The sequence below is a fragment of the Primulina eburnea genome, chromosome 14, assembly GCF_022965805.1.
Source record: "Primulina eburnea isolate SZY01 chromosome 14, ASM2296580v1, whole genome shotgun sequence".
NCBI lineage: Eukaryota > Viridiplantae > Streptophyta > Magnoliopsida > Lamiales > Gesneriaceae > Primulina > Primulina eburnea.
The window spans coordinates 5,009,409-5,035,405 of record NC_133114.1 but is presented as its reverse complement, the minus strand read 5'-3'; the positions used below and the strand labels follow the sequence as shown (position 1 = coordinate 5,035,405).

Here is a 25,997-nt window from a genome sequence, read left to right as displayed (position 1 = left end):
ACTTGCCCTAGAGCCAACTACCCATAAACTTTAATCCCATTGCTTCGCGATGCTTCTCAAACAATGGTCCTGGCAAGGGCTTCGTAAGTGGATCGGCAACGTTATCTGCAGAGGGGACTCTTTCGACTGATATGTCTCCCCTTCCCACAATCTCCCGGATGATGTGGAATTTTCTCAGTACATGTTTGGATCGCTGATGAGACCTTGGTTCCTTTGCTTGCGCAACGGCACCAGTGTTGTCGCAATACACCGGGACTGGATCAACTCCATTAGGAATAACGCCCAACTCTTGGACAAAATTCCTCATCCAAACTGCCTCTTTCGCTGCAGCAGATGCAGCAATGTACTCAGCTTCAGTGGTGGAATCTGCAACGGTGTCTTGCTTGGAACTTTTCCAAGAGACAGCCGCACCATTAAGCATGAATACAAAACCAGAGGTCGATTTCGAATCATCTACATCACATTGGAAGCTAGAATCAGTATAGCCTTCCAATTTTAATTCTCCACCCCCATAGATCATGAACAAATTCTTAGTCCTTCTTAAGTACTTAAGAATGTCTTTCACGGTCTTCCAATGCATTGGACCAGGGTTCGCCTGATATCTGCTTGTAACACTCAAAGCTAGGGATGTAAATGAGCCGAGCCGAGCCGAGCAGTAGCTGGCTCGAGCTCGGCTCGTTTCATTATTTTCTCGGCTCGAGCTCGTTACGAGCCTCGGGTTTGAAGCTCGGGCTCGGCTCATTCGGAATTTATTAAGCTCGGGCTCGGCTCGAGCTCGGCTCGTTAATGGCTCGTTTATCTTGTTTAATGAGCCTGGCTCGGGTTCGGCTCGTTAAACATGCTCGTTAAGCGAGCTCGGGCTCGGCTCGTTAAACTATTTGCTCGGCTCGGGCTCGTTACGAGCCTTTGGTTTGAAGCTCGGGCTCGGCTCGAGCTCGGCTCGTTAACAAATAAGAAAAAAACAACTTAATTAAATAAGTTTCTTTGGGATCGGTTCTTTTTTCTAATGATCAAATAAGAAAAAAAACAACTTAATTAAACCCAACAACCAAATAAGAATTCAACATCATAAAACATAAAAGAATTACCAGAGCATGAATGAGCTTGCTGTTCTTGCCTCGCTCCCTCGTGAACCCAACTTCAACAACCTAATAGGAATTCAACAAGATAAAACAAAAAAGATATTTAAATTAAAACAAACAAACAAACTTCACCAATTCAATGATAAACATTCGATGGTAATGACCTTAATTCAAATGAATCTCCTTAAGCCCCGAATTTTCCTTTTACATACAAGCACAAAAATTCAAAATGTTAGAATTAACCAACCTAAATTAATAGAAAATAACACATATCTAATAAAGATACAATTAAATTAAATATCAATTTACTTACATTTTCTTTTCTCTTGACTTGGTACCGGGCACGTAACCAATCTTTTGCACAAAGCAACATCTGAACCGTATCCACTCCCAAATTGGCACGATATGAATCAATAACTCTACCACCAGCGCTGAAAGCCGATTCAGAAGCGACAGAAGTTATTGGAATTGATAGTACATCACATGCCATCTTTGAAAAAATCCTAAACTTTAAGTTGTTCATCTTCCACCATGACAATGCATCAAATTCATCATCTTCTTCACACAATACAACCCCTTCCTCAAAGTACACTTCAAGTTCAGACTTCACTTGCTCCACACTATCAACATTCTTAATATAGTTGGCAAATGCTGTCCTTACTTTACCCTTTCCTTTTGCACTAACAATACTTGAAACACTAGAACTTTCTTTCTGAGCATCACCTGAAACATCCTTTTCAGCAACATTATTTTTGTGAGCATCAACATATTCACGATACAACAAACGCAATGTCTCACGAACTGTAACGATGTTCTCAATTGCATCAACTTCAGAATAGATTTCTGGAAAACACCATTCAATCAACTTCATCTTATTCCTTGGATCTAATACAGCTGCCATAGAAATTAACAAGTTACAGTGACCCCAATACTTGTCGAATTTAGTCTTCATTTTGTTAACCATATCTTTCATGAAACTACCTTCACCCATACTTGTATTATTCAACAACCTCTTTATGTTATAAAGTTCAGGTAGATACTTCTTGCATATATAACTCATTCAAAAGATTATAGATTTACAAAATAAAACAAATCATATTCAATTTAATATTTTGTGAAAAATAAATGTTCACTTCATCTACAAGCAAATAAAAACAAATAAATTTGATATTTCTTATTATCAATCATAACTCATAAAGAGAAATATTGAGCAATAATGAATAATTTTTGTAAAGATTTATTCATAATAATTTTAAAAATTTACCTTCAAAGATTTGTCATTTCAGATTACATAAATCTATAATTGATTTACTTATATCCATCTTTATAAAAATACATCTTCGTTATACAAGTGGAGCTATGTCGATTTTTTTTTAATTATGTAGTGCATAAATGATATGTTATGTTGGAAGAAAAATAATTGTTATCATAACACTGTTTGTGCGCTTACTTGCAAAAAAGGGGGAAAACAAGTCAAATGAACAATTGTTTTCATTCCACTTAGCCTATTTGAATAAACGTGGTCCTCGTTATTTCATAGGGGAAAAATTCACGCATATATGAGAAAAGTTAATTGATTTGTGTTCAATTTTGTTATTATGATTCATTTTATAGGAAAAGTGGGAGATAAGCATCTTTAGTAAGTCTCAAATTTCAAACCTACTCTCCTAAGTCAGAATGGTAAAGTGGGTACTATCATCAATACAAGTAAGTCTACTGAAAAATGAATGAATCCCAAAATATATACTTTCAGATGAACTCTTGGATAATGTTCTAAAAGTTGGGTCTCATATCTCAAGGAGTGCTGTCAACTACTTTTAAGATCTATTGTTTTTTTAACAATATTAGGCTATTAGATTATATGAAATATTGATTGAATATGATACATATAGCTGTTTTATAAATTTTAATTAGATATTATGAGCGTAAATATATATTTTTGATATAATTTTATTAGAATCCAACCTAATAACTTATATTTGAGAAGCTCATATCCCAAAAAGTAAAATAAAATATATTTAACATCATATCATTATACAAATTAAGTTTTTGTGGAAAAAATATTTTCATTTTATTTACAAGAAAATAAAACAAAAGAATTTTATTATTTTAATCTTCTAAAAATTAACTTTTTTGTGAAAAAAATTTACAAATTAAGTTTTTTGTGAAAAAATTCTTTTTCACTTCATCTATAAGCAAATAAAACCAATATATTTTGGGTTTTCAATCTTTTCAATTAATATTTTTTGTGAAAAAACTTTGTTTAATTCATCTACAAGAAAATTAAAATCAAAGAATTTTAAAGTTTCAGCTTTTTTTGGCAACTTGATCATTATCTAACATAAATGTAGTTTGACAATTTTGTCCTTATCATAATAATGATTTGACAAAAACATCCTTACTAAATTTTTTCTGTATGTACAAACTAAGGACAAAGTTGACAATACACAATAGAAAAACTTTGACCTTAATTCACACTTTTATAATATGTATAGATTTTTAATTTTTAATTTATTATTATTTATCATACATAATTATTTTAATATTATAACTCATTAATTATCTCAAATTCGAGCTCACGATCTACCTAAACGAGCCGAGCTCGAACCCGAGCTCGTGAACCACTTAAACGAGCCGAGCTCGAGCTCGAGCTCACGATCTACCTAAACGAGCCGAGCTCGAACCCGAGCTCGTGAACCACTTAAACGAGCCGAGCTCGAGCTCACGAGTCAGCTAAACGAGCCGAGCTCAATTTTGAGCTCACGAACCTATTATCGAACATGTTCACGAGCTAACGAGCCGAACGTCATTAATCTCAAGCTCGGCTCAACAAAATTGTCGAGCCCAAAATAAGGCTCGGGCTCGGCTCGATAAGCTTAACGAACGAGCCCGAACGAGCTTTTTAACGAGCCGAGATCCGAAAAACTCGCGCACAGCTCGGCTCATTTACATCCCTACTGTCAAAGCATAAGCAATGTCAGGACGTGTCGATATCATACCATACATGATACTACCAATGGCTGAAGCATATGGAATTCGTGTCATCATCTCTATCTCTTCATCAGTTTTGGGACGCATCGCTTTAGATAGAGTAATACCATGACACATTGGTAAGTATCCTCTCTTGGACTCTTCCATAGAGAATCGTTTTATAATGGTATCGATATATGTGGCTTGGGTGAGTCCCAGCATTCTTTTCGATCTATCTCTATAGATCTGTATTCCCAATACATAAGATGCTTCACCCATGTCCTCCATGGAGAATTTACTGGCCAACCACACTTTAGTTGATTGCAATAATCCTACATCATTCCCAATGAGCAAGATATCATCAACATAAAGTACTAGGAATGTCACTGCACTCCCACTAACTTTCTTGTACACACACGGTTCCTCAGGATTCTTAGCAAAACCAAACTCTTTGATAGTGCTATCAAATCTGAGGTTCCAACTCCTTGATGCCTGCTTGAGGCCATATATTGATCTCTGAAGTTTGCATACCTTATGCTCACTTCCTACTGATGTGTATCCCTCGGGTTGAGACATATAAATTTCGTATTTGATGTCTCCATTGAGGAAAGCAGTCTTTACATCCATTTGCCATATCTCATAGTCATACCATGCTGCTATGGCTAGTACTATTCTAATGGACTTAAACATAACAACTGGTGAAAAAGTTTCCCCATAGTCAACTCCTTGCCTTTGAGTATAACCTTTTGCAACCAGTCTTGCTTTGAAGGTCACTACCTTCCCATCCGCCCCAAGCTTTTTTTTGTAGATCCATTTGCATCCTATGGGAACGATTCCCTCAGGTGGATCCACTAATGTCCAGACTTGGTTTGAATACATAGAGTCCATTTCCGACTGCATGGCTTCAAGCCATTTGGTTGAATCAGTATCAGATAATGCTTCTTTGAAATTCATTGGATCACATCCAACACAAGACTCATCATGGCCTTGTTCATGAAGAAGCGTATATCTTGCAGGTGGTCTAATAACCCTATCAGACATTCTAGAAGCTTGTACTTCAACTACTGGTTCTTGGGAAATGGGTCCAACTTCTATAGTTGATGGAGTATCTTGAATTTCTTCAAGTTCAATCATCTTGCCTTTTCTATCTAATAGAAATTTCTTTTCCAAAAAGGTGGCATTTCTTGAAACAAACACTTTTGCTTCATTTGGATGATAGAAATAATATCCAACAGAATTCTTTGGATATCCTACAAAGTAGCACAAAATGGATCTACTATCCAATTTGTCTCCCACTGTTTGCTTCACATAAGCAGGACATCCTCATATTCTCATGTAAGAATATTTGGGAGTTTTTCCCATCCATATCTCATATGGTGTTTTATCTACTGCTTTTGTATGGACATTATTCAACAACATTGCCGCAGTTTCAAACGCAAAGCCCCAAAACGATATAGGCAATTCAGTGAATCCCATCATAGATCGAACCATGTCCATCAAGGTTCGATTTCGACGTTCAGAAACACCATTCAATTGTGGTGTTGCTGGTGGAGTCCACTGTGAGAGAATCTCATTCTCTTTTAGATAACCCAAAAATTCAGCACTTAAGTATTCTCCACCTCGATCAGATCGAAGTGCCTTAATACTTCTTTCTAACTGATTTTCTACTTCAGATCTGAATTCTTTGAACTTTTCAAATGCTTCAGATTTGTGTTTCATCAAATAAACGTACACATACCTCGAATGGTCATCAGTAAAGGTAATGAAGTAGGAATGCCCAAATTTTGTGCTAACACTTAGCGGGCCACAAACGTCCGTGTGGATCAAATCCAGTAGACCATGCGCACGTTCCACGTTTCCATTGAATGGAGTTTTAGTCATTTTTCCTTTTAAACAGGACTCACAAGTTGGTAGAGAATTTATGTCTGACAAATCGAACATGCCTTCTCCCACTAGCTTGTGCATCCTTTTTTGAGAAATATGACCTAGTCTAGCGTGCCATATTTGTGCAGGATTTGGATCTTCTATTTTTATTTTGTTTGTTGTTCTTTTTGTATGCGCTTGGACATTGTTTAACGGAATATTTTTCAATTTTAAGTTATAGAGATCGTTTGTTAATTCTCCGGTTCCAATCAAACATTCATTCTTGTATAAATTGCAAACACCTTTAGCAAAAACACAAGAATAACCATCCCTATCAAGCATAGAAATAAAAATAATGTTTTAACCAATTCAGGAACAAATAAAACGTCTCTAAAAAACAACTTAAAATTATTGTCCAAAATTAAAGTAACGTCTCCAATGGCAGTGGCAGCAACTCTTGCTCCATTTCCTAGTCTTAGAAAGGTCTCACCATCTCTAAGTCTCCTGCTTCTTCCCATAACCTGCAAATCATTGCATAGATGAGAACCATATCCGGTATCCAATACCCAAGAAAAGGAATTAATAGAAACATTAACTTCAATATAAAACATACCATGGCCAGAACGCTTCTGGGCAAGATACTCCGCGCAATTACGCCTCCAGTGTCCAGGCTTGTTGTAGTGGAAACAGACTTGTTCTGACTTGTCAGGCTTTGTGGGCCCCGGATTTGTTTTCTTGTATGGCTTTTTGTTGGGCTTGTTCTTCTTTGGAGGGGCAGAACGCTTCTTGTCTTTATTTGGGGCTCCTTTTTTCGTACCATACGAAGAACCCACTAGAAGAACAGGCTTTTCCTTTTTAACTGTGGCCTCATAATTAGTAAGCATGTTGACCAACTCTTCAAGGGTGGCCTCAAGCTTGTTCATATTAAAATTAACCACAAATCCATCGAACGAGGCAGGCAAAGACATCAAGAGAATATCAGTCGAGAGTTCAGTAGGTATAACCAAATCGAGTCCCACCAACTTCTCGATGAGCCCAATCATCCTAACACCATGCTCATGGACCGAAGTCCCCTCTCGCAAGCGTGTAGTCATGAGTTCTTTAACAGTCGCATGTCTTTCTGAACGAGTTTGTACAGCATACAATTCTTTCAGATGAAGGGGAATGTCAGCAGCATTCACCGCCTCCTCGAATCTCCTCTGAAGTTCATTCGACATAGAAGCCAACATGTAGCTCTTAGCTTGGAGATCATGATCCCAATGTATCTCAAGCTTAGCTAATTCAGTCCTACTGATATTAGGAGCCGCCTCCTTAGGTGGCTTCTTATCAAGCACATACGCAATCTTTTCAGAGTTCAGAACAATCTTTAAGTTTCGAAACCAGTCATGATAGTTAGGGCCAGTCAATTTGTTTTGATCGAGAATGATTGAAAGCGGGTTACGAGTAGACATCGTAAATATACTGAAAATGAAAACAGATAAATGTTACTGATAATTTTAAAATAATTCTAAGATATAAAATATGGATTTCATTTTATAAATTACCCTCCTACTATTTTGACATTTCCACCACCCTCTGATGAAAAAGGGAAATCGTATTTCCTTAGTAGGCACGTAGAGTCAAATTAGCCAATTATAATCCCGAATAATATTAGCCAATTATAATTTCTAAAAGGTAGAGTCCAATTGCATCCCTATGCAACCTCCACGTGTTTTGCCTCACGTTTAATAAGGACCCAATAATATGACGTCGTTTATTTTTACGTGTCAAACCAACCCATCAATATTGAATCGTAGTAGACGGTCGCCATGAGTTCCCCCAATAATATGAGCCGAAGTCATGGGAGTTCCACTCAATTCACATCATATGTCCGGTGGAAGTCACAGCTTTTCGGCGTACAGGCCTCCCCAATAATATGAGCCAGACACTGTCCGCGGGTAGCGATCAACATGCAACCACGGTTGATGGAAGGCAAGGAAAAATTAAACTCCTTTAATTTTTACTTTTTCGGATCGATATAAATTTTGAATCTTATTCAAAATGAGAGATTTTAATTTTAAAATGGTCTCATCATTTTAATTTAAAAATCGCGTGCCACGAGTTTGTATGCTTGCCGGATTCATGCAACTATATTATATAATAATATACATACATGCATACTACTATATATCACATATATCATAATATGACATTCAACAATAAATAAGGATGATCGATCGCCAACACTATTAGATCCATGTGACCCATACATGGATCCTGGTCCAAACCTAGGTGAATGCAGCGATGCAAATGCAACTTATTACAAAAGCTTCCAATATTTTACATGTCTTCATCTTGATCATCGGGCCCACCATCTTCCAGTCTTGATCTCCTACTATTTCTAATTATTACATTTGAATAGCCATGGCACATAAGGGATACATCTCATGGTGGTGGGAACGGGCCATAAACCAGGCCCACTTTAATAATATCAAATATTATAAAATTGAATAAAAACAGTAAAATATCCTAACATACACCTAACACATTGGTCAAGGCTCTCGATCATCCTTCATGCATTTAATATCAAATATGCACATCAATTTAATTAAACAATTTAATTAATTGATCAATCATATATCTAATAATTATATCACTAACCACCACAATAATTAAAGAATTTAATAAATTAAATAAACTCCTTTATTTAATTTTAAATTAAATCAATAATAATTAATTTCTTATAAAAACTAATTTTTATCATAAATAATTAAAATTATATTCTAATTATTTATTTTACAAAAAAATTATTAATTTCCCAAAATTAATTTTCCAAAATAAAAATTGAACCAATTTTCAAAAATGTCAATTTTACCCAAAATTTTGAAAAATCAGAAAATTGCACCATGGGCCCAAACAATTCAAGCCCACCAATCAGAACGCTTCTCGAGAAGATCCCGGGCAGTCACCCCCGCTGCCCGAACGATTCGGGCAGTGGCAGCCACCTGTGCGCGCGGCGTGCGGACGCTCCGCACGTTGCGCCGCGGTGTGCGCCACCCTTCCGCAAGCTGCGCCGACACGCGCGCCTGCTGGTCTACATTTACGTATGCAAAGCCGACCCTTAAAAAAAATAAAAGTGTCGAACCGAATCGGAACCCATGTTTAATCATACCCGGACCGTAATCGGCATCAAGTCGACATGTTAAGGGTTGGTGTTGGGCCAACCCGAGCCCGGCATGTCCAAACCTTGTCCGTGATCTGGTCTACATTTACATATGCAAAGCCGACCCAACAGTTGGCAGGTTAATGCAATGACACATGGTTTACCGATTAATAGCTTTTTCCAAGGTTTATGTAATATTGGTGAGGTAGTACAATAGCTACGTGTTGAAATGACTTTGACACTTCTTTTCGGTCCGAACGAGACAAGACAAAGTTTTTTTGTTTTTATTATTTCCGTGTCTAAGAAGTAAATGGTATATTATTTTTCTAGTTTGAATAATGTGAGCCAATATATTATATTATGGATGATTTAATCTATTATTTTACCTAATTTAAAAATGATTAATGGGCTTATATAATTATATATTTGTAAAGGAGCATGCAAACAATTCTGGTATATACATGTGTGAGACGGTCTCACAGATCGTATTTTGTGAGACATATCTCTTATTTGGGTGGGTCATGTATGAAAAAATATTCATTTTTATTGTGAATATCAGTAGGGTTGATACGTCTCACAGATAAAGATTCGTGAGATTGTTTCACAAGAGACCTACTCAACAATTTTACGGTCATTATGGTCATCTCCTCTCCGAATTGGAAAGAAAGTTTGTGTTTTAGGTTAAAATATTATTCGTTCAAAGTTTGAGACATGAAGGATGTTCAATTAAACTTGAAATTTTTTTGGAGTTTAGTTTGTAATCCGTAAATATAGCTGAAAAGTTGTTAATATATTTTTTATAATTATTATCAAAAAATACATAACACTAAGAAAAATTATGCAAATTCTTATAATAATTATTTTTATAATTAATGTTATAAAAACAAGAATATTTATAAATATAGTAACAAAATTATATGAACTGTAATAATAATTATACAGTAAAAAGTAGTGGTTATTATTATTCATCGACAATATATATAATTAATAATTATTATTATCGTTATGAAACTAATATTGATGGTAGTACCGATAATCGTATTAATTAAATTATTATAATAAATAATAAAATAGTTATCATTTTCACAGTAACGAATATATTTTTTGAGAAACAATAAAAGTGATATAGATATATAAAATGTTATTTATATAAATGTAATTATCGTGATTATAATATATAATATCTATCTATTACTATATTACTGAAAATATTTAATTTGCATAGTATATGAAAATATGTTTGAGATATAATAAAATATATATAATTAATTTTATATTTAAATATTTTCAATGAAATTCGTATAAAAACAAGTCAGGGCGATCTAATTTTTTAAAATTGTTTTGAAAAAATCTAAGAAAAAGAATATTTTTGGAAGACTTAAATAAATATGTATTTAGATAAATTTAAAATAATACAGCATTAATCAGGGACAGAGCCAAAGGGGAAGGTGGTTGCACCCGTCCCCCCTTGTCCCTCTTCCCCCAACCTAGCTCACTTCCTTTGTCTAAATATTTACAAATAATTAAACAACTTAATCACCCTTCTAACACCTCAATTGCTCAATAAATATTATATTATTTTAATAATATTTTCAAAATAAAATTATAGGAACATAATACAAACCCGAAAACAATTTAGTCCAATTTCTCTAACATTTGTTTCTCCGATTATCTTCTCTTTTTTTCCCAGGACGCCATCTTTGAATTCCTATTTTCTTATTTTTCAATATCTTAGTAAAAGTAAATTTGATTTTTTTTATATAATTAATATGAAAATATGGTAGTGGTAATTAGTTTTTGTATGTGCATGTCAATTATCATATTTATTAATATATCGATACACATATTGTATGCTTATACAGATTTTTTTTAGAATTAATCCGATTTATATTTAATTAAAAGTAACATAACAATTGTAAAAATTAATGAAGTATTATTGTAATTTTCAATTATTATATTTAAATGAAGGTCAAGTCATCATTGTAAAAATTAGTGAAAAACGAAATTAAAATTTAAAATAATATTTTTTAAAAAAAATAAACCAAAAATCACCGTGACACCATTTTTTGTCTTTTATCATACAGATTGTTAACATTATATATCTATATATATATATATATATATAGACAAAAAATAATATATATACAGAGTATGTCTTGTGAGATAGTATTACGAATTTTTATATACGAGACAGATCAACCCTACCGATATTCACAATATATAGTAATACTCTTAGCATAAAAAGTAATATTTTTTCATGGATTATCAAATAAGAGATCTGTCTCACAAAATTAGATCCGTAAGACCGTCTCACAGAAATTTTTGTCTTATATAAAACATCGAGCGTTTACTGCTACATCAAAAACTCTTCAAATCTTTAAGTTATATAGTGGTCCAAAATAACTTATTGATTAACTCTCATAATTTATTGATTTCAACAATGTATTTAGTACTATGTGAGGGAATGAATAATAATAATAATAATAATAATAATAATAACATAATAGAAGGAATGAGTGGTGAAGTTTCTTAATTTTGGGAGAATAATACACATTTGAAAAAAGGCATGAATAATCGATTAGAGACAAATTAAATCCACGGATCCCACGCGTCTGGGACCACCGTCCACCCCAATCGCTACCACGTGTCCTCAAATAACTCCATCGTGGACCCCACTCTGCTCACTCTCGCACACCTAATTCACTCAACACTTCTCCTCTTCCCCCCTCCCTCCATAAAAACACACACACACACACTCCTTCGCCCCCCAAGAAAATCCAAATTAACGGAAAACTCATTCCGATTTCAATTTATATGAGTGATGGAACCACTGATCAAGACCCACAACCACTTCGATCTCAGTTTCTCCCTGAATTCTCCAATGGAAAAATGTCGGGATTTTGAGATGACTACTTTTCAGAGCATGGGCTACACCAGCCTGAAGGATTTGATGCCTGTCTCGCCGCCGTGCTCGATGTCTCCGACATGGAGTTGGAAAGACAGCTGGCGGGAGATCCCCATCAAGGATCCTTTGCTGCAGCATGCAGCGTGGGCGTACCTGCAGCCGATGGCGTCGCCTGATGGTGATGGCGGCGGAGCTTTTTTCTTGAAGAGGTTGAAGAAGAATTTCCGCGGCTTGATGGGATGTTTCGCCGGCGTCGTGCTGGTTCTCGTCGGCGGCTGGTTTCGTGAACGATCGGCGGCGGATTGCTATGGTGATCAATTTGACTGAACAAATTAAAGCTTGCTTCTTCTTTTTTGTTTGGAGCATTAATTTGTTTTTGATTTTGACTAATTAAAACTCAATTTTCCCCTTTATTTTAATTTTTTTTATTAGTGTTCTTCGTAATTAGATTCATCGTTGTACGTATTATAGTTTCTGCTTCGGGATTGTACGTCTCGTAAGGTAATTTGAAAGTATATATATGAATGTTTTGAAATTAATTTGATTGTATTTGGATCGATGAATTCGAATAATTTTTATTAGCAATGATTTTATCATAATGCTTCTTTAAATTGACCTTGTAATTTTATTGTAACATTCAATTAAATTATATTTATTCAAACTAACTCAAATTGTTCAATTCAAAATTCTAATGATTATGGTAATTACAGTATTATATACATATATATGCTGTAATTATATAAATACATTACATATATATGTGTGTGAGATGGTCTCACAGTTCGTATTTTATGAGGCGAATCTCTTATTTGGATCATCCATGAAAAAATATTATTTTTTATGCTAATAGTAGTATTTTTTATTTTGAATATGATTTGTGAAACCTTCTCATAAGAAACTTACTATATATATATATATATGTATGTATATTAATTAATTTAATTAAATTTATCATATAACAAAAAAAGTTCATTTCGTTTTGGAAATTTTATTCTTTTTGGGTAAAAATATTTTCGATTGAGATCAAATTTTATCAAGGATGTGGTCCATGAGAAGTCCTGATTTTTTATTTTTATATTTTATATTTCACTTCCACTTTGTGAATATGATTTTATAATATATAGAAAGATAGATGGGTAATTAATTTATTGATTTTAGCTTAGTCATACCCGATAGAGTTTCGATATATTTAATGCACCATCAATGAAATATCACTACTTGATAGCGTGTCAAATCTTTAATTAGTTAAATAAAATATTCATCTTGTTACTTGGATATTTGAAATTTGCCTCCACAATTAAAATAAGAGTAAGTCGATATCGATCCATATTTAAAGTAAAAATTGATATTTTTTCAATAATCGAGTTGCTTGGAAATCAATCTTAAAAAATTGATTCGTGAAAACGTCTCACATGAGTTTGTGTGTTAAAAAAATAAAGCCAAGATTATTATAAAAAAAACTAAGAACGATGACACATAATAAATGTTTGCTCCATTTTGCCCGATAAATAAAAAATATAAATGTATGATTATTGAGAACTTTCCACCAAATCTCTCAACTTACACGTTTTAATTCTTTTATTATTTATATTTTATCTATTTTGAATAATTAATATATTAGTCTATTTGATTTGTATTCCATTGATTGTATGATTATTATATAATTAATGGCCGACTTACTTAGATATAATTTGTATAAAAAGTTTGAATTTGTCAAAAGGATATAAGTAACGTGTCACACTCTCAAGTATTTGTTATAACTTGTAAATTAATTTAATTATTAGGATGAGTTTACTTTAATTAGTTAGTATCAAGGAATGTAATTTAATTAGCAAATGGCTAAACCTGGTACGTTGAACGTTTGTTTGCAACCACGTTTCCAGCTTTGACTTTACTTTGGATTGATGGATATTCACGGTAGATGAGATCCTACCCATGTGGGGCACTACCCTCACTTCATTTCAACGGGTAAGATATTGTCACAAATACAATTTCCAAAAAAAAAGTGGGTCATATATATGCATTGACAAATCTTGGACATCTATCCTATCATGGAGGCAATGTCCACATGGATAGGATGAAATAAACCGATATTCACCATATTAAAGCACAATACTATAAATTTTTTTGTTTGTAAAATTAAAATTTAGTAGGAGAATTAATGACTGTTGAAAAAAAATTTAGTTGGTTTTCGAAATAAGTTTTCGTAGATTTTTAAAAAGTCAAGTGATGATATTCGATCTTAGTTTTAAAAACCACGTAAAAGTTTAGAGATGTTCGGAGTTTTAATGACTATATGAAATTTATTAAAGTACTAGTGTTAGAACTTGATCGCTTTTTTGTTGCATTTTCAAGTAATAATTTGCTCGATTAAACCATTAGTTTCATTTAATATCGAATTTTAATTTATATCTATATATAGACCGTATGACAATAAGAATCTTGTTGATCTAATAATAGGTCGAGACATCTGCAAATACCAAACGTTTTTCTACAAAAATTATTACGAGAGTCTCGTAAGTCAATTTCGTGAAACGATCTTTCATTTGAGTTATATATTTTTTATGTACAAATTATTACTTTTTATTATAAATATGAGCATGATTGACCAACTGACGAATAAAGATCCGTGAAATCTCTCGACAAAAGACTCGCTCAAAGGTTTTTTACATCAATCATGGCCAAAAGTAATTTAAAAGTAGATCCACATATATATATATATATATATATATATATATATATATATATATTGCTTTTAAAATCAAATCCTTAAAATGAAATTAAAAATGAGTATTTATAGTTGAAAATAACATTGTAATATGTGTTCCTATATATGATGTTACGTGTTATTATAATAATAAAAAAAAATAAACCTCTTACTTTTTTAAGTACCGACAAATCAAATTACCCAAACATCTTCTTATTTCCAGAACGAATTCTGTGGATGGGAAATGGAAGAAAATATTCGATATAAAAAAATTTATAATAACAAAAATTAAATATATTTTTTTTCCATATAATATTTCTGGTTGTAGCCACTGAGTCCTGCTTGGCATAGCTGACGAGTGACAAAAGTAGTCATCCTCACTCTGTTGCCTATCAAAGTTCTAGACATTGTGTTTGACAGGTGTAAACATCCAATATTCGAGTTTATTAATAGCATTTATTGATTTCATTTTTTAAAAAACAAAATCATAAATATAAATCAAGTGTGTGCAAATATGGTAAAATTTTAAAGTTATAATTACTTATTGCATAATAGCAATTTTTCAAATATTTCATTAAGGTGTGAATTGTCATATTCCACCTTAATCTACCATTTTGCGTTATTTCGTTCGTCGCATCATCATCACTCGTGTATGTTTTATAAGATTAATGTTCCAACTACATATCCAACGATTATCACTGATTCTATATATATATATGTATATGTATATATATATATACACAACCTCTACTGCCATAGCATCATCTTGAAATTACTGACTCCTAGAACCAAATATTAGAACTCATCCTTTCATCTTCGACTTGCAGATTGTCCCAAACTCCTCCTCCTTGGACATCACTTACCTCGGTGGCCTTCTTTAACGGGCTTTTTTAATAAATATTATAAATTAATAAAAGTCTTTTAAAAATGTTGCGAAATGAGAAGTTTTGTAAAAATAGTATAATCCACGCAATGCTGCACCGGATTCTTAATATTAAAAAAATAATTATATTTACATGATATAATATTATATCTACAATAATTACAATAGTTATTTACTTGATATAATATTATATCTACAATACTTACAATAGTTATATTTACGTGATATAATAATAAAACCTATTCTTAATTTAATCCTAATAGTTTTAATAATAATAATAACTATATTTAATTTAATTACAATAATTATAATATTAATTGTTTTATTGGAATTAGAATATGCATATAAATTACGGATTTTATATTTACGTGAAATTAAATTTTAAAACTTATTCTCAATTTGTTTTTTTATGTACTTTTCGATTTATATTAATGAGTGATATATTTTAAGAAAAAATGATCTAGTGGCAAATATAATTATTAGTGGTAGGAATTAGCTAATAACCAAACTAAAATTACAGTAAAATTAAAAAAAAATGACACGTATATATTATTAGTAACATGTAGTAAGTCTCTCGGATTCATAATATTTGCATTCATAGTAGAACTATAAAAGTGTCTAACATTTGTGGTATTTTCCTCATTAGTCCATGAATTTAAATCCAATTGGCATGTCCTACTAGAACCCCATGCAACATCAATTCCCGATGGAACCGTGATATGATGATCCCAACCCCCTGAAGTATAATCTCATTCTCGCGTTGTATTCATCCCCCATGCATAGTCTTCTTCAGTGTGAACAGTGATATGGTGATCCCAAGGATCAGTGTCGATCTTAGAGTATGTATGAGCTGATTTTTCATCGGCGTGATACATAGAAGGTCCCGCTTCATTCAAACCTACTGTTCCCAAACCTTGCGTTATTACTGGCATGACTGCATTAAAATCGTAATTACTTACTTTGTGTAACATTGTCGATGAATCAACATACAAGTACATGCAATCCACTGTCGGCAATTCAAACATAAATTGTAGACTATCATCATCTGTGATATAGACACGCTCTTCAATGTAACGAGCCACCGAGCTATAACAATATTTTGTTGACAACTTGATGCAGAATTTTGATGGGTCGATCTCCAGCTTGCTATGCACATAACTCACCAATAGAGAAAATATAGTAGACCGAGAGATTTTAATCGGCTTTGTCGCGGGGATACTATATCATACCCTACCATCTTCAATGATGACATAGCCACCTACATAAAGTAAGGCTCTCACAGTATCCATGTCTGCACCAAAAACAATGGCATAATGTATACAATTATAACAAAATTTAATTATGAGTTTCTTACACATATATTAAAATATATTTTTTTCGTGTAAGGAGATGACTTTAAAATCTGCACATTTAAATATCATAAATACTTTTTCTGTCGGATTTTTTATGGATTGTTTACTATGATTATTATATATAGCTTTTTGATAAAATATAAAGATTTGATCAACATGATTTTTCACGTTAAACTCTCATACGAAGCTAACGTAAAATTTATCAAATTTTGATCATTGATCCTACAAATAAGGTAATACAACACTTCTCCGGCACGAATATCCCAACTTACTCCATACTCTTATTTATTATTACTTTCTTATTAGTATTCGTATTAGTAATTCTACAACATAATTAATATTAAAAATAAAACAAAATTATAAAATAGTATAATGCAACCGAAAAAATTATAATTACAATAATACAATATAAATAATACAATTAAAATATTAAAAATTATTAAAATTACCTTTTCAAATGTGATATTACGAAATTTATAATTATATCAGCTATCGGAGTTCAACATCTTCAATAAATTACAAACATTGTCAGAAATAATATACAAAAAACATTTCAATGTAGAAAGAAAAAACAGAGAATCGACTTAGACTCAGCGCAATTCTCCCATATTCTGATACTCAACACAATTCTCTCAAATCAAATTCTGAATTACTGAAACTCGGCGCAATTCCCTCTAATTCTGATATGCGACAGAAAACTATCAAATCAAATTAGGAATTCCGATAAGCACACGATCAACGCAATTTATAAGGGAAAGAGAATCACTGATTTTTTTATAAACAAAAAAAAAGAGACACAGACTGAAGAAAAAAAAGAGATGATAAAGAAGAATGTCGAAACCGGAAACTTGAGCTGAAGGATGGATGAATTCGCCAAATACTCGGTGGAATTTATAGGCATGAAATTGTGTCACAGATTCAACACGCTGTCCCGGATTCAGAATCCGGGACAGTCTGTCTCAGATTCTGGTCGGGACAGTGTGAATGAATACGTGACGCATTTAAGCTTTTAAAAAAAAAAAATTAGAATCCGGAACTGGAAACTCCGGTTTGTAATATTTTCACAATGTTTTAGAATTTGTAATATTTTAATAAATAAGTTTTAAAAATATATTATTTTTTAAAAAATCCCCGTTAACTAGCCCCAAGAGCTTGATCTAGGTCCTAGGGGGTCGGGAACTACTAAGGGCATTGCCTTGTTTTTAAAAATCAGACATAAAACACCTACCCGAGGAAGTAAATGTTCCTAAATTCTGATAACATAAAGGTTCCAAAATATTGCATAAATTCATTTGATGCCAAGCGTTATGCTTGGCGTAATAAAATTCTTTTATGTTGCGTTGGATGGAATAAATTGAATTTATGAACTGAATTTAATGGATAAATTCTAAATGATTTAGAATGTGATGATTTATACTCGTTACTTTGGTTTAAACTGAAGGAATTTATATAGTCAAACGAATGTGATGAAGGATCCTTCAATCCAAACACTTCAAAAATAAGTTCCTGCGTAATCATTCGGTTCCATGCGCTGATTGGTGAATAAATTATATGATCATTCTTTGTCAAGAATTCCAAAGAAATTCCGCAAGTTCAAATTTGTATTTCGGAAATTTTTGTCATGTTCAAGATGATACTAATTCCACATTTTATTTTTTTTTTTCCCACTATGGGAAACTAAAATAAGACAAAAATAGTAGCAAGAAAATTAACTATCCCTTTAGGACGCCAATTTAAATATTGCCTGATGAATTTTAGACTGATCAAAAACTTACATTTTTAGCATGTTGATGTGAGCCGTAAGCCGTTCGATTACTCGTTAAACAAGATTTCAGGTTCGAGTTACAAACAGAGAGCTAAATACTAGAAAAACTTCTTTCTATGGCATGAAACCCAGATTTATGCTGAGATCCTAAACTGGAATGAATCACGGTGATGAGTACTCACACTGTTCGTTTGAAATAAACGTGCAAAGCAAATCTCACGTTGTTAAGTGCTCTGAGCGACAGTGAAGGATTTGAGTTGACGTAGTTGCTCAGGAGTCGCGGGATTAGTGGTATGAATTCAATTTGCCCTCCTAAAAACTTGCAAATATAATTCATTTATTTTATTTGGCATGTGAAGACTACTCCTAAGGGTGGGAAAAAGGTGGGAAAAAATAAAAAATTTCGGTATGCCGAGATTACCGTACCGAAAAAATGCCTAATTTACCGAATTTTCGGTATACCGAATATTTCGATACGATAATAATACCGAATTTTTCGGTACTGTAATGGTATGAAATTCGAAAATTTCGATATATACCGGAATGCCGAAATATCCAAAAAATATAAAAAAAAATTAAAATATATAATATTTTAAAACAATAAATACATAAAAATTTTAAAATGTAATGTTTTTTTTGTTATAAGACGGATTATACGATACCATACCGAAATCTCGGTATACTGTACAGTTTCGATATAATCGATATGCTAGTTATATTTAGTGAAATTTTCGATACAGTACGATATCGATATGAATTTTTTTATATTGAAATTTTCGATACGTATATGATATAAGATTTTCGATACGGTACGGTACGATACAATATTTCATCCTAAGTACTCCCATCACTTTGCTAATGGTTCTAACTCAAGACAAATACTGTTATGCTTATGAAAGAAGATCGTATGATTGTTTCACAAAATTGTATAAAATATTGTCCAAAGATAAAAGTCCTGGACAACTGGCATGGAATGTGTGTGCGCATGGAAGCTTACTTTATTAGTACCACAATTTATAGCATTATTGATAAGCACATACCTTACACAATCTACATCAATTTCAACCACATTAAAAAAAGGGTAAGAGCAAATAAAAATTTAAGGCTATGTATGATGATGCTTGTTCGATGAATCCACACAGATACTGCAACTTTACAACTAATAAAATGCACAGATATCTGCTAAAACTCTTATTAATCAACAATCAATAGCATGCCACATGACACCAATCTTGACAAATTGGTATATTTTACTCGAAAATAAAGATTCAGTAGCAAATAAATTATATCCAAATACATGCACTTGTCCCACCTCTCAAACTCAGACACAAGTCCATTTTCTTCACTGATAGAAGTTATCTACCTACCATGAAAGAAGGTAAGCTAAATCTGTGGATACTGGATCACGTTTCAGTAAATTTCGCTTTCAATGTAAATCGATAACACCAACGACAAATATGTACTGCCAATAATCATTCAATATTTACACATCCCATATCTCAAAATGTTCAGATCTTTACCAGTGATTAAAAAAAAAACCTCATATTTCAACTACGAGTGTGGTGAAGTTAATCAACAAAAAGGTTCTTAAACTATCACAGGTAGACTTAAAAACAGCAATTTGCATGGGAATATCATTTTAAATGACAATCTACACAATAACAGCTTGCAGCACATGAACAAGACAACAAGAATAGTTACGTTTCATCTTAGTATTACAGGCTGTCTTAAAAATTCAGAGTACGCAGGACCACAAATGGCCCTCCAAGAATCTTCTAATTGAAAGATACTGAGTCATTCGGCTAACTATGGCACATGCCATGTCCACGCAATAGCTTATTTGTATGATTGTATCAAACTAAAAGACAATCTACAAACAGTCAGAAGCTAGTGTCTAATATAAACTAAGAAAACGAAACTCGCAAACATATGCACAGAAACAAGTGAATGTAAGAAATCAATTTCAAACAGCTTAGGCTATTGGAATCAGTCAACAGGTTACATTAATCCCGTTGGCACAAGCTATAGGACATAAAAATAGATGGATTTCAAAGCATTTGCTTAAATAAGATAATTAAGGAAATCCAAAGGCAATAATATAGTCCAAGATTCCAACTTTGAGAAAAAATCAGAGAAAAGCAAACTTGATTATCTATAAAAGGAACAAATTACTCGAAAAATCCATAAAGCTGTTAAATTTGAAGTCCCATGAGAAACAGATAATTAAAAGGTAATGGCATATAAAAGAAACACCAACAGCAACAAATTGGGGTCCGGGACGAGTAATCTTGGTCGAGTTTCATTACAATATCTCCTAATCCGAATTGGAACCGAGCTTAATCTCGGGCTTTCTGCAGAGAATCATATGCATCGGAGTGAAAATCCCAGTCTCTCCACCTCGAGTAAGGTAATCAGCGGTAACAAACAGCATCTCGTGCACATCCACCACACCTTTCGGCGCAATCCCAATCCAGGCAAGCACGGTAACTAGAATGTGGTTCCTCCAGTATGCAATCCGACCCATTTTGAGCCGGGTCCACCATGGATTAGACGGCGGCTTCGCTAAATCCTTCTCCTTAATCACTTCGAAACCCACCCTTTTCGCTACTTCGGCTATATCCTTGTAACTCCTTAGACCCGGCAACGCGTCTCCCCTCTCGATCCCTTGGATGACCTCCACGTGTTCCGGGTCGTCTCCGTGGTATAACTCTGTGGTGACCCATTCATAGGAGACATACAAGGATCCGGGTTTCAAAACCCTGTAAATCTCGCTGTAGACCTCTTCGAGTTTCGGCGCATGACAAGTAGCTTCAATGGAGTAAGCCCCGTCGAAGCTGTTCTCATCGAAGGGCATCTGGAGGAAATTCCCGCACACCACCTCACACAGATTGTCAAGACCAGCCTTTTTGTTATGCATCCGGGCACGGTTCACCTGGTACTCATTTATGGTGATACCCACAACATTTGCCCCGGAGTGACTCGCAATCGCACGCATCGGGCCACCGACTCCGCAACCCGCGTCGAGAATCCTGGCTCCGGGATTGACATTCAATAGATCCACCGCCATCTCCTCGTGAACACGGGTAGCTTCGCGGTGTGATTTACCAGGAATCGAAGGCGAAAAGTGGAAAGACTGCCCCCAACCCCATTCGTAGATATCCGTGACGAGATTGTAGAAGGTGTCCACAAAAGCTGGAACCTTTTCAGCCATCTCGATCTCTTTAGGGCGGCGGAAGAAAGACCAGTACTGCTTGTAATTGTCCTGGACTTTTTCCTTGGCAATAGAGCCGCCCGAGAGGTTCACGGCGCGCTTGCCTTTCTGCTCCGCCGACCCGAGAATGCATAAGAACCAGTACAATCCGCCGGCTACGAGAGAGGCGGTGCAGAATAGAGAGAGAGAATCCATTGAAGACGGCAAAAAAGGTTTGGGGAGAAATGAGAAAAAGTGGACAACTTTGCAAAATGGGCAGCAAAGGGTGAGTGAAGCTTTATTCAGCAGGAGGGTAGTCGAGTTCCTATTATGTGCACGCTGTGCATTGCACCGGTGCTATTAACTCAATCACCTGGCAACACGTCAGCTATTATCAGTGTCATAATCTACTCAATATATGATATATATGTTGAGTGATGAATAATGAATACTTATTCATATATGATGGTTGAATAAGTAGTCGTGATTTATTATCGACTGGACATATATACCATGTATTGAAAAGATAAATACATTATCTTTATAAGTATAATGAATAAAACCATGGTTGGATAGATAGATTTAAATAATAACAAAAATATTTAAAATTTTATATTTTATATTAATTGTACTAAACTTGAATGTCCTAATCAGTCAATCAAAATTTCAGATTTGGGAGAATTGGGGGTCAGTCCCAATTCAAAACAACTTTGTTCCTACATCCCTGGTGAGAGAATTTCTATTCAAAAATACCAACTATACCCTTTAATCTGATTTTAAAAAGAATTGATCCCACGCTTTCGAAAATGGTATCAGAGCGAAAGGTTAATATATTTCAAACACAAATTTTATTATTACTAGTAACTAAACCATTGAGAAGGAGAATTTCGAAAAAATTATGAATCCGAACTACGGTTCGAGAAAAATAATTTACAAGGAATATTCCAAAATTTTGGAATATAAACAAGTGCATCTAACTATTGTTAGATCTCAGAAGCCGGAAGGGAAGCATCAGCACCCTCAGGTAAAATCTCAGGTAAACTTATGATTCAAAATAATAAGTTTCTGGAGATAGTTCCAGATTCCTCTAAGCTCTCTTCAGATCTTAGAGAGATCCAGAAAACGGTACAAAGTTATGGCACTTTGCTATATTATGTACCTCAAAGAGTTGAGAAAATCCTAGAGAAACAAGAAGAAATTCTTGTAACCTTAAAGGATATTCAAACAAGAATTCAGAAACTAGAACAACAACCAAGTTCTAGTAGACGAACTTCAGGAGGATGGTTACCACCCTCATTTGGTACCGAACCTTTGTTACATCAACAAGGGAAGGCCAGAGTGGTGTCAAAACCTTTAACCGAAGAAGAAAAGATGATCAATCTAATAAAGTCTGTCTCAGAAAAGAAATTCATCTGATGACAACTTTAGAAAGGATTGGTTTAGAGGATCTACAAGAGCTTGCGGAATCTTTCGCAAATCTCAAAGTAGTAGATCTAAAGATGAACACAGCAGTAGGTGAAACACCACCTGCAATAACCTGGTCATCTTCTCAGGAACCACCAAGGGAAAGTATGGGATCTCATAATGTAAATATGAGAGAATCTCAGACTGATTTCCATACTGGTGGAGGATCACACCCAGCGGGAACAAGGGCAAGGAGAACTCAAATTCCTTTGAACCAAACACCCTATGGGAAAACTGTTTTAGATCCTATACATCCTTACGGGGTTATGCTTAACCTTGATGTATTGGACTTCAAAAACAGAGAAGATCTCATAGACGATTGAACATCTGCTATGAGGATTGCAGCAGGAACACTTGATCTCAACAAAGAAGGATTCATTAAACTTTTGGAAATGAGTCTTATGGGATCAGTAAAAATTGCTTGGGACATGACTTCATCAGATATGAAGGAATCAGTCCTAACTGGTGAATCTCTCAGCGAGATCGCTGGAAAAATGGCTACCCTCTTTAAAGCACACTTTATAGGGGTAGACTATTTTAACAGTCAAGATACAGAGAAGAAAAAGAAATACACTCAAGCTCTGTATAGTCTTGAATTACATGATATATGTTTGGTAGATGAATACATTATGTTATTCACCAAATATAGATGGAATTCAGGAGTCGAAGAAGATATAGCTATGCAGCTTTTCTTCGCAAAAATGCCAAGCCCTTGGAGAGAAATGCTCATAAGGGAATACGTACCTGGAAATCCAGATACTCTGGCAAGAAGAGCCTCTTTCCTTAAAGGAAAATTGGCAGAATGGTGCCATATGGCAGCATTACAAAAGAATTACAAACGCTTAAGGGGTATCAACAAAAGAACTCCTTTGTGTTGTAAGGAAAATGATCTTCCAACTATTATTGGAAGTAAACCACAGAAGCATAAAGGGAAAAGTTTTAGGACTCATCCTTATGCACGAAGTAGAAGAAGTTCTTTGAAACCAAGAACCATATGGTCTCGACAGAAAGCCAGATCTTATAAATCTGGACAAAGAAGCGGATCATCAAGAAGTAGGATATCATCCCAAGCATCGAGTTCATCTCGAAGCACAGGAAGAACACCTACAAAGAAAACTTTTAGAAGAGCTCATACTCGAGCCAATGAAAGTTTTAAGGATTGTAATTGCTGGACATGTGGAGCAAGAGGTCATATCTCGACCAATTGTCCAGAAAATGAGAAAAGAGGTATTAAACGCTTCGATCCTACTCCGGATATTGAAGAAGCAGTTTATTACCAAGATCTTATTCAAGTATACCGATTTGAGGATATTGCCTCAGATGAAAGTATATATGAAGAAGAAGAAGTCTTAAGTCAGGAAGAATCTGATGGAACAGAATCGGAATCTGTCTGAAGACGAGGTGTTTCGACACGAAACACATGAAGATCTGTCTGGGTTTTTCAGCCAGACAACAATATCTCATAATATGGTTCAAAGAATCATGAGAGAAAATCCGAGTCTACAGAGATATCAAGGTTTCTCTGCAGGACAGGTAGAAAAGTTCTTAGGAAGTCTTGGCCTAAGAAACAGAAAGCATCATCTAATCTATAAAGTTTCTAGAAGGGAAATGGCTATCCCGATGGAACTAACAGGAAATAGAATGGAGATGCAGTTAATTCCTTCCGAAGAAATTAAGGAGGAATTACAAAAACTCAAGATAGAAGTAGCAAGAACTATGTCTTGGATTCATATCGGAGCAATCCAAATTATAATAAAGGCTACTTTCAAAGAAGGGATAGATTCACCAATTGATATTGCTATTTGCGATAAAAGAATGGGGAATCTACAAGATTCAGTACTGGGAACAATCTCAGGAAATCTATGTGCAGGAAAGATTGTAGGAGTAATCTATCCAAGGATAGCCTACAACTTGGCAGATCGAGATTTCAGCCGAGCCTTGACATTGCATCAGAACTTCAAGGAAAAAAGGCTGATGAAAGAAGGTAATAGGCCATATTCTATTACCTATCAAATTTCATATGCTCTATCTAATACACATCATTCTGAATTGTTTATTAGAAATGAGTTTATTGAAATCCCTGAGATATTTGGAAAAGTTGCTCAGGCAATTTATCCAGAAAGAGTCGAGTTTCCTTTGATACAGGAAACAGATATCCAGATCCAAGACAAACTGATTCTAAAAAGGAATCAAAGTCTTAGACTGGAATCAAGAAGACTATCTTTTCAAGAAGATAGAATTACAAGTTATAGATGGGATAAAAAGCCTGTCATAGAAACCCAACAGGAGCTAAAAAGTTTTTCTACCATAGGAAAACTTAGATGCCCAGAAGGGTGGAAGGAAGTAGAAATAGTATTTGATATTACAAAACAGAGGAATCAATTTCCTTGTAATTCAATATACTATTTGGAACAACCTACGATAGGAACTTACCAAGGACTGATTAATATCGGAGAATTGGAAGTCCATATCCAAGGAATTCCAGGTAAAGAATCAGATCGACTGATTCTTGGACTAGAGTTTCTTGAGGAACACAAACCTTGGAAACGTCTAGAGCATGGAATGGAGTTTATGGCAGAAGATAAGATGTGGAAAGTCCAATGACCACAAGTCCATTCTCCATATACATTCCAGTAGGAATGTTGTATGAACAATATAAGGCAGAATACTTTGC

General features: G+C 34.1%; 3 protein-coding genes across 3 annotated transcripts; all 3 read right to left on the bottom strand.

Moving 5' to 3' along the window:
* Nucleotides 1–1,020: 1,020 nt before the first annotated feature.
* Nucleotides 1,021–2,108, bottom strand: LOC140812620 (zinc finger BED domain-containing protein RICESLEEPER 2-like). The gene is made up of 3 exons (XM_073170938.1): nt 1,396–2,108; nt 1,247–1,283; nt 1,021–1,148 (listed from the first exon to the last, which is right to left on the bottom strand). The coding sequence occupies exons 1-2, from the start codon at nt 2,071–2,073 to the stop codon at nt 1,248–1,250; spliced, it is 714 nt and encodes a 237-aa protein (XP_073027039.1). The 5' UTR covers nt 2,074–2,108; the 3' UTR covers nt 1,021–1,148; nt 1,247.
* A 4,302-nt stretch (nt 2,109–6,410) lies between these two features.
* LOC140811118 (uncharacterized) lies at nt 6,411–7,366 on the bottom strand. Its single transcript, XM_073168991.1, has 3 exons — nt 7,052–7,366; nt 6,571–6,937; nt 6,411–6,436 (listed from the first exon to the last, which is right to left on the bottom strand). The coding sequence occupies exons 1-3, from the start codon at nt 7,364–7,366 to the stop codon at nt 6,411–6,413; spliced, it is 708 nt and encodes a 235-aa protein (XP_073025092.1).
* Nucleotides 7,367–20,768: 13,402 nt separating this feature from the next.
* On the bottom strand, nt 20,769–22,144 carry LOC140812687 (24-methylenesterol C-methyltransferase 2-like). Its single transcript, XM_073171035.1, has one exon. The coding sequence runs from the start codon at nt 22,073–22,075 to the stop codon at nt 20,984–20,986; it is 1,092 nt and encodes a 363-aa protein (XP_073027136.1). The 5' UTR covers nt 22,076–22,144; the 3' UTR covers nt 20,769–20,983.
* Nucleotides 22,145–25,997: the final 3,853 nt, after the last annotated feature.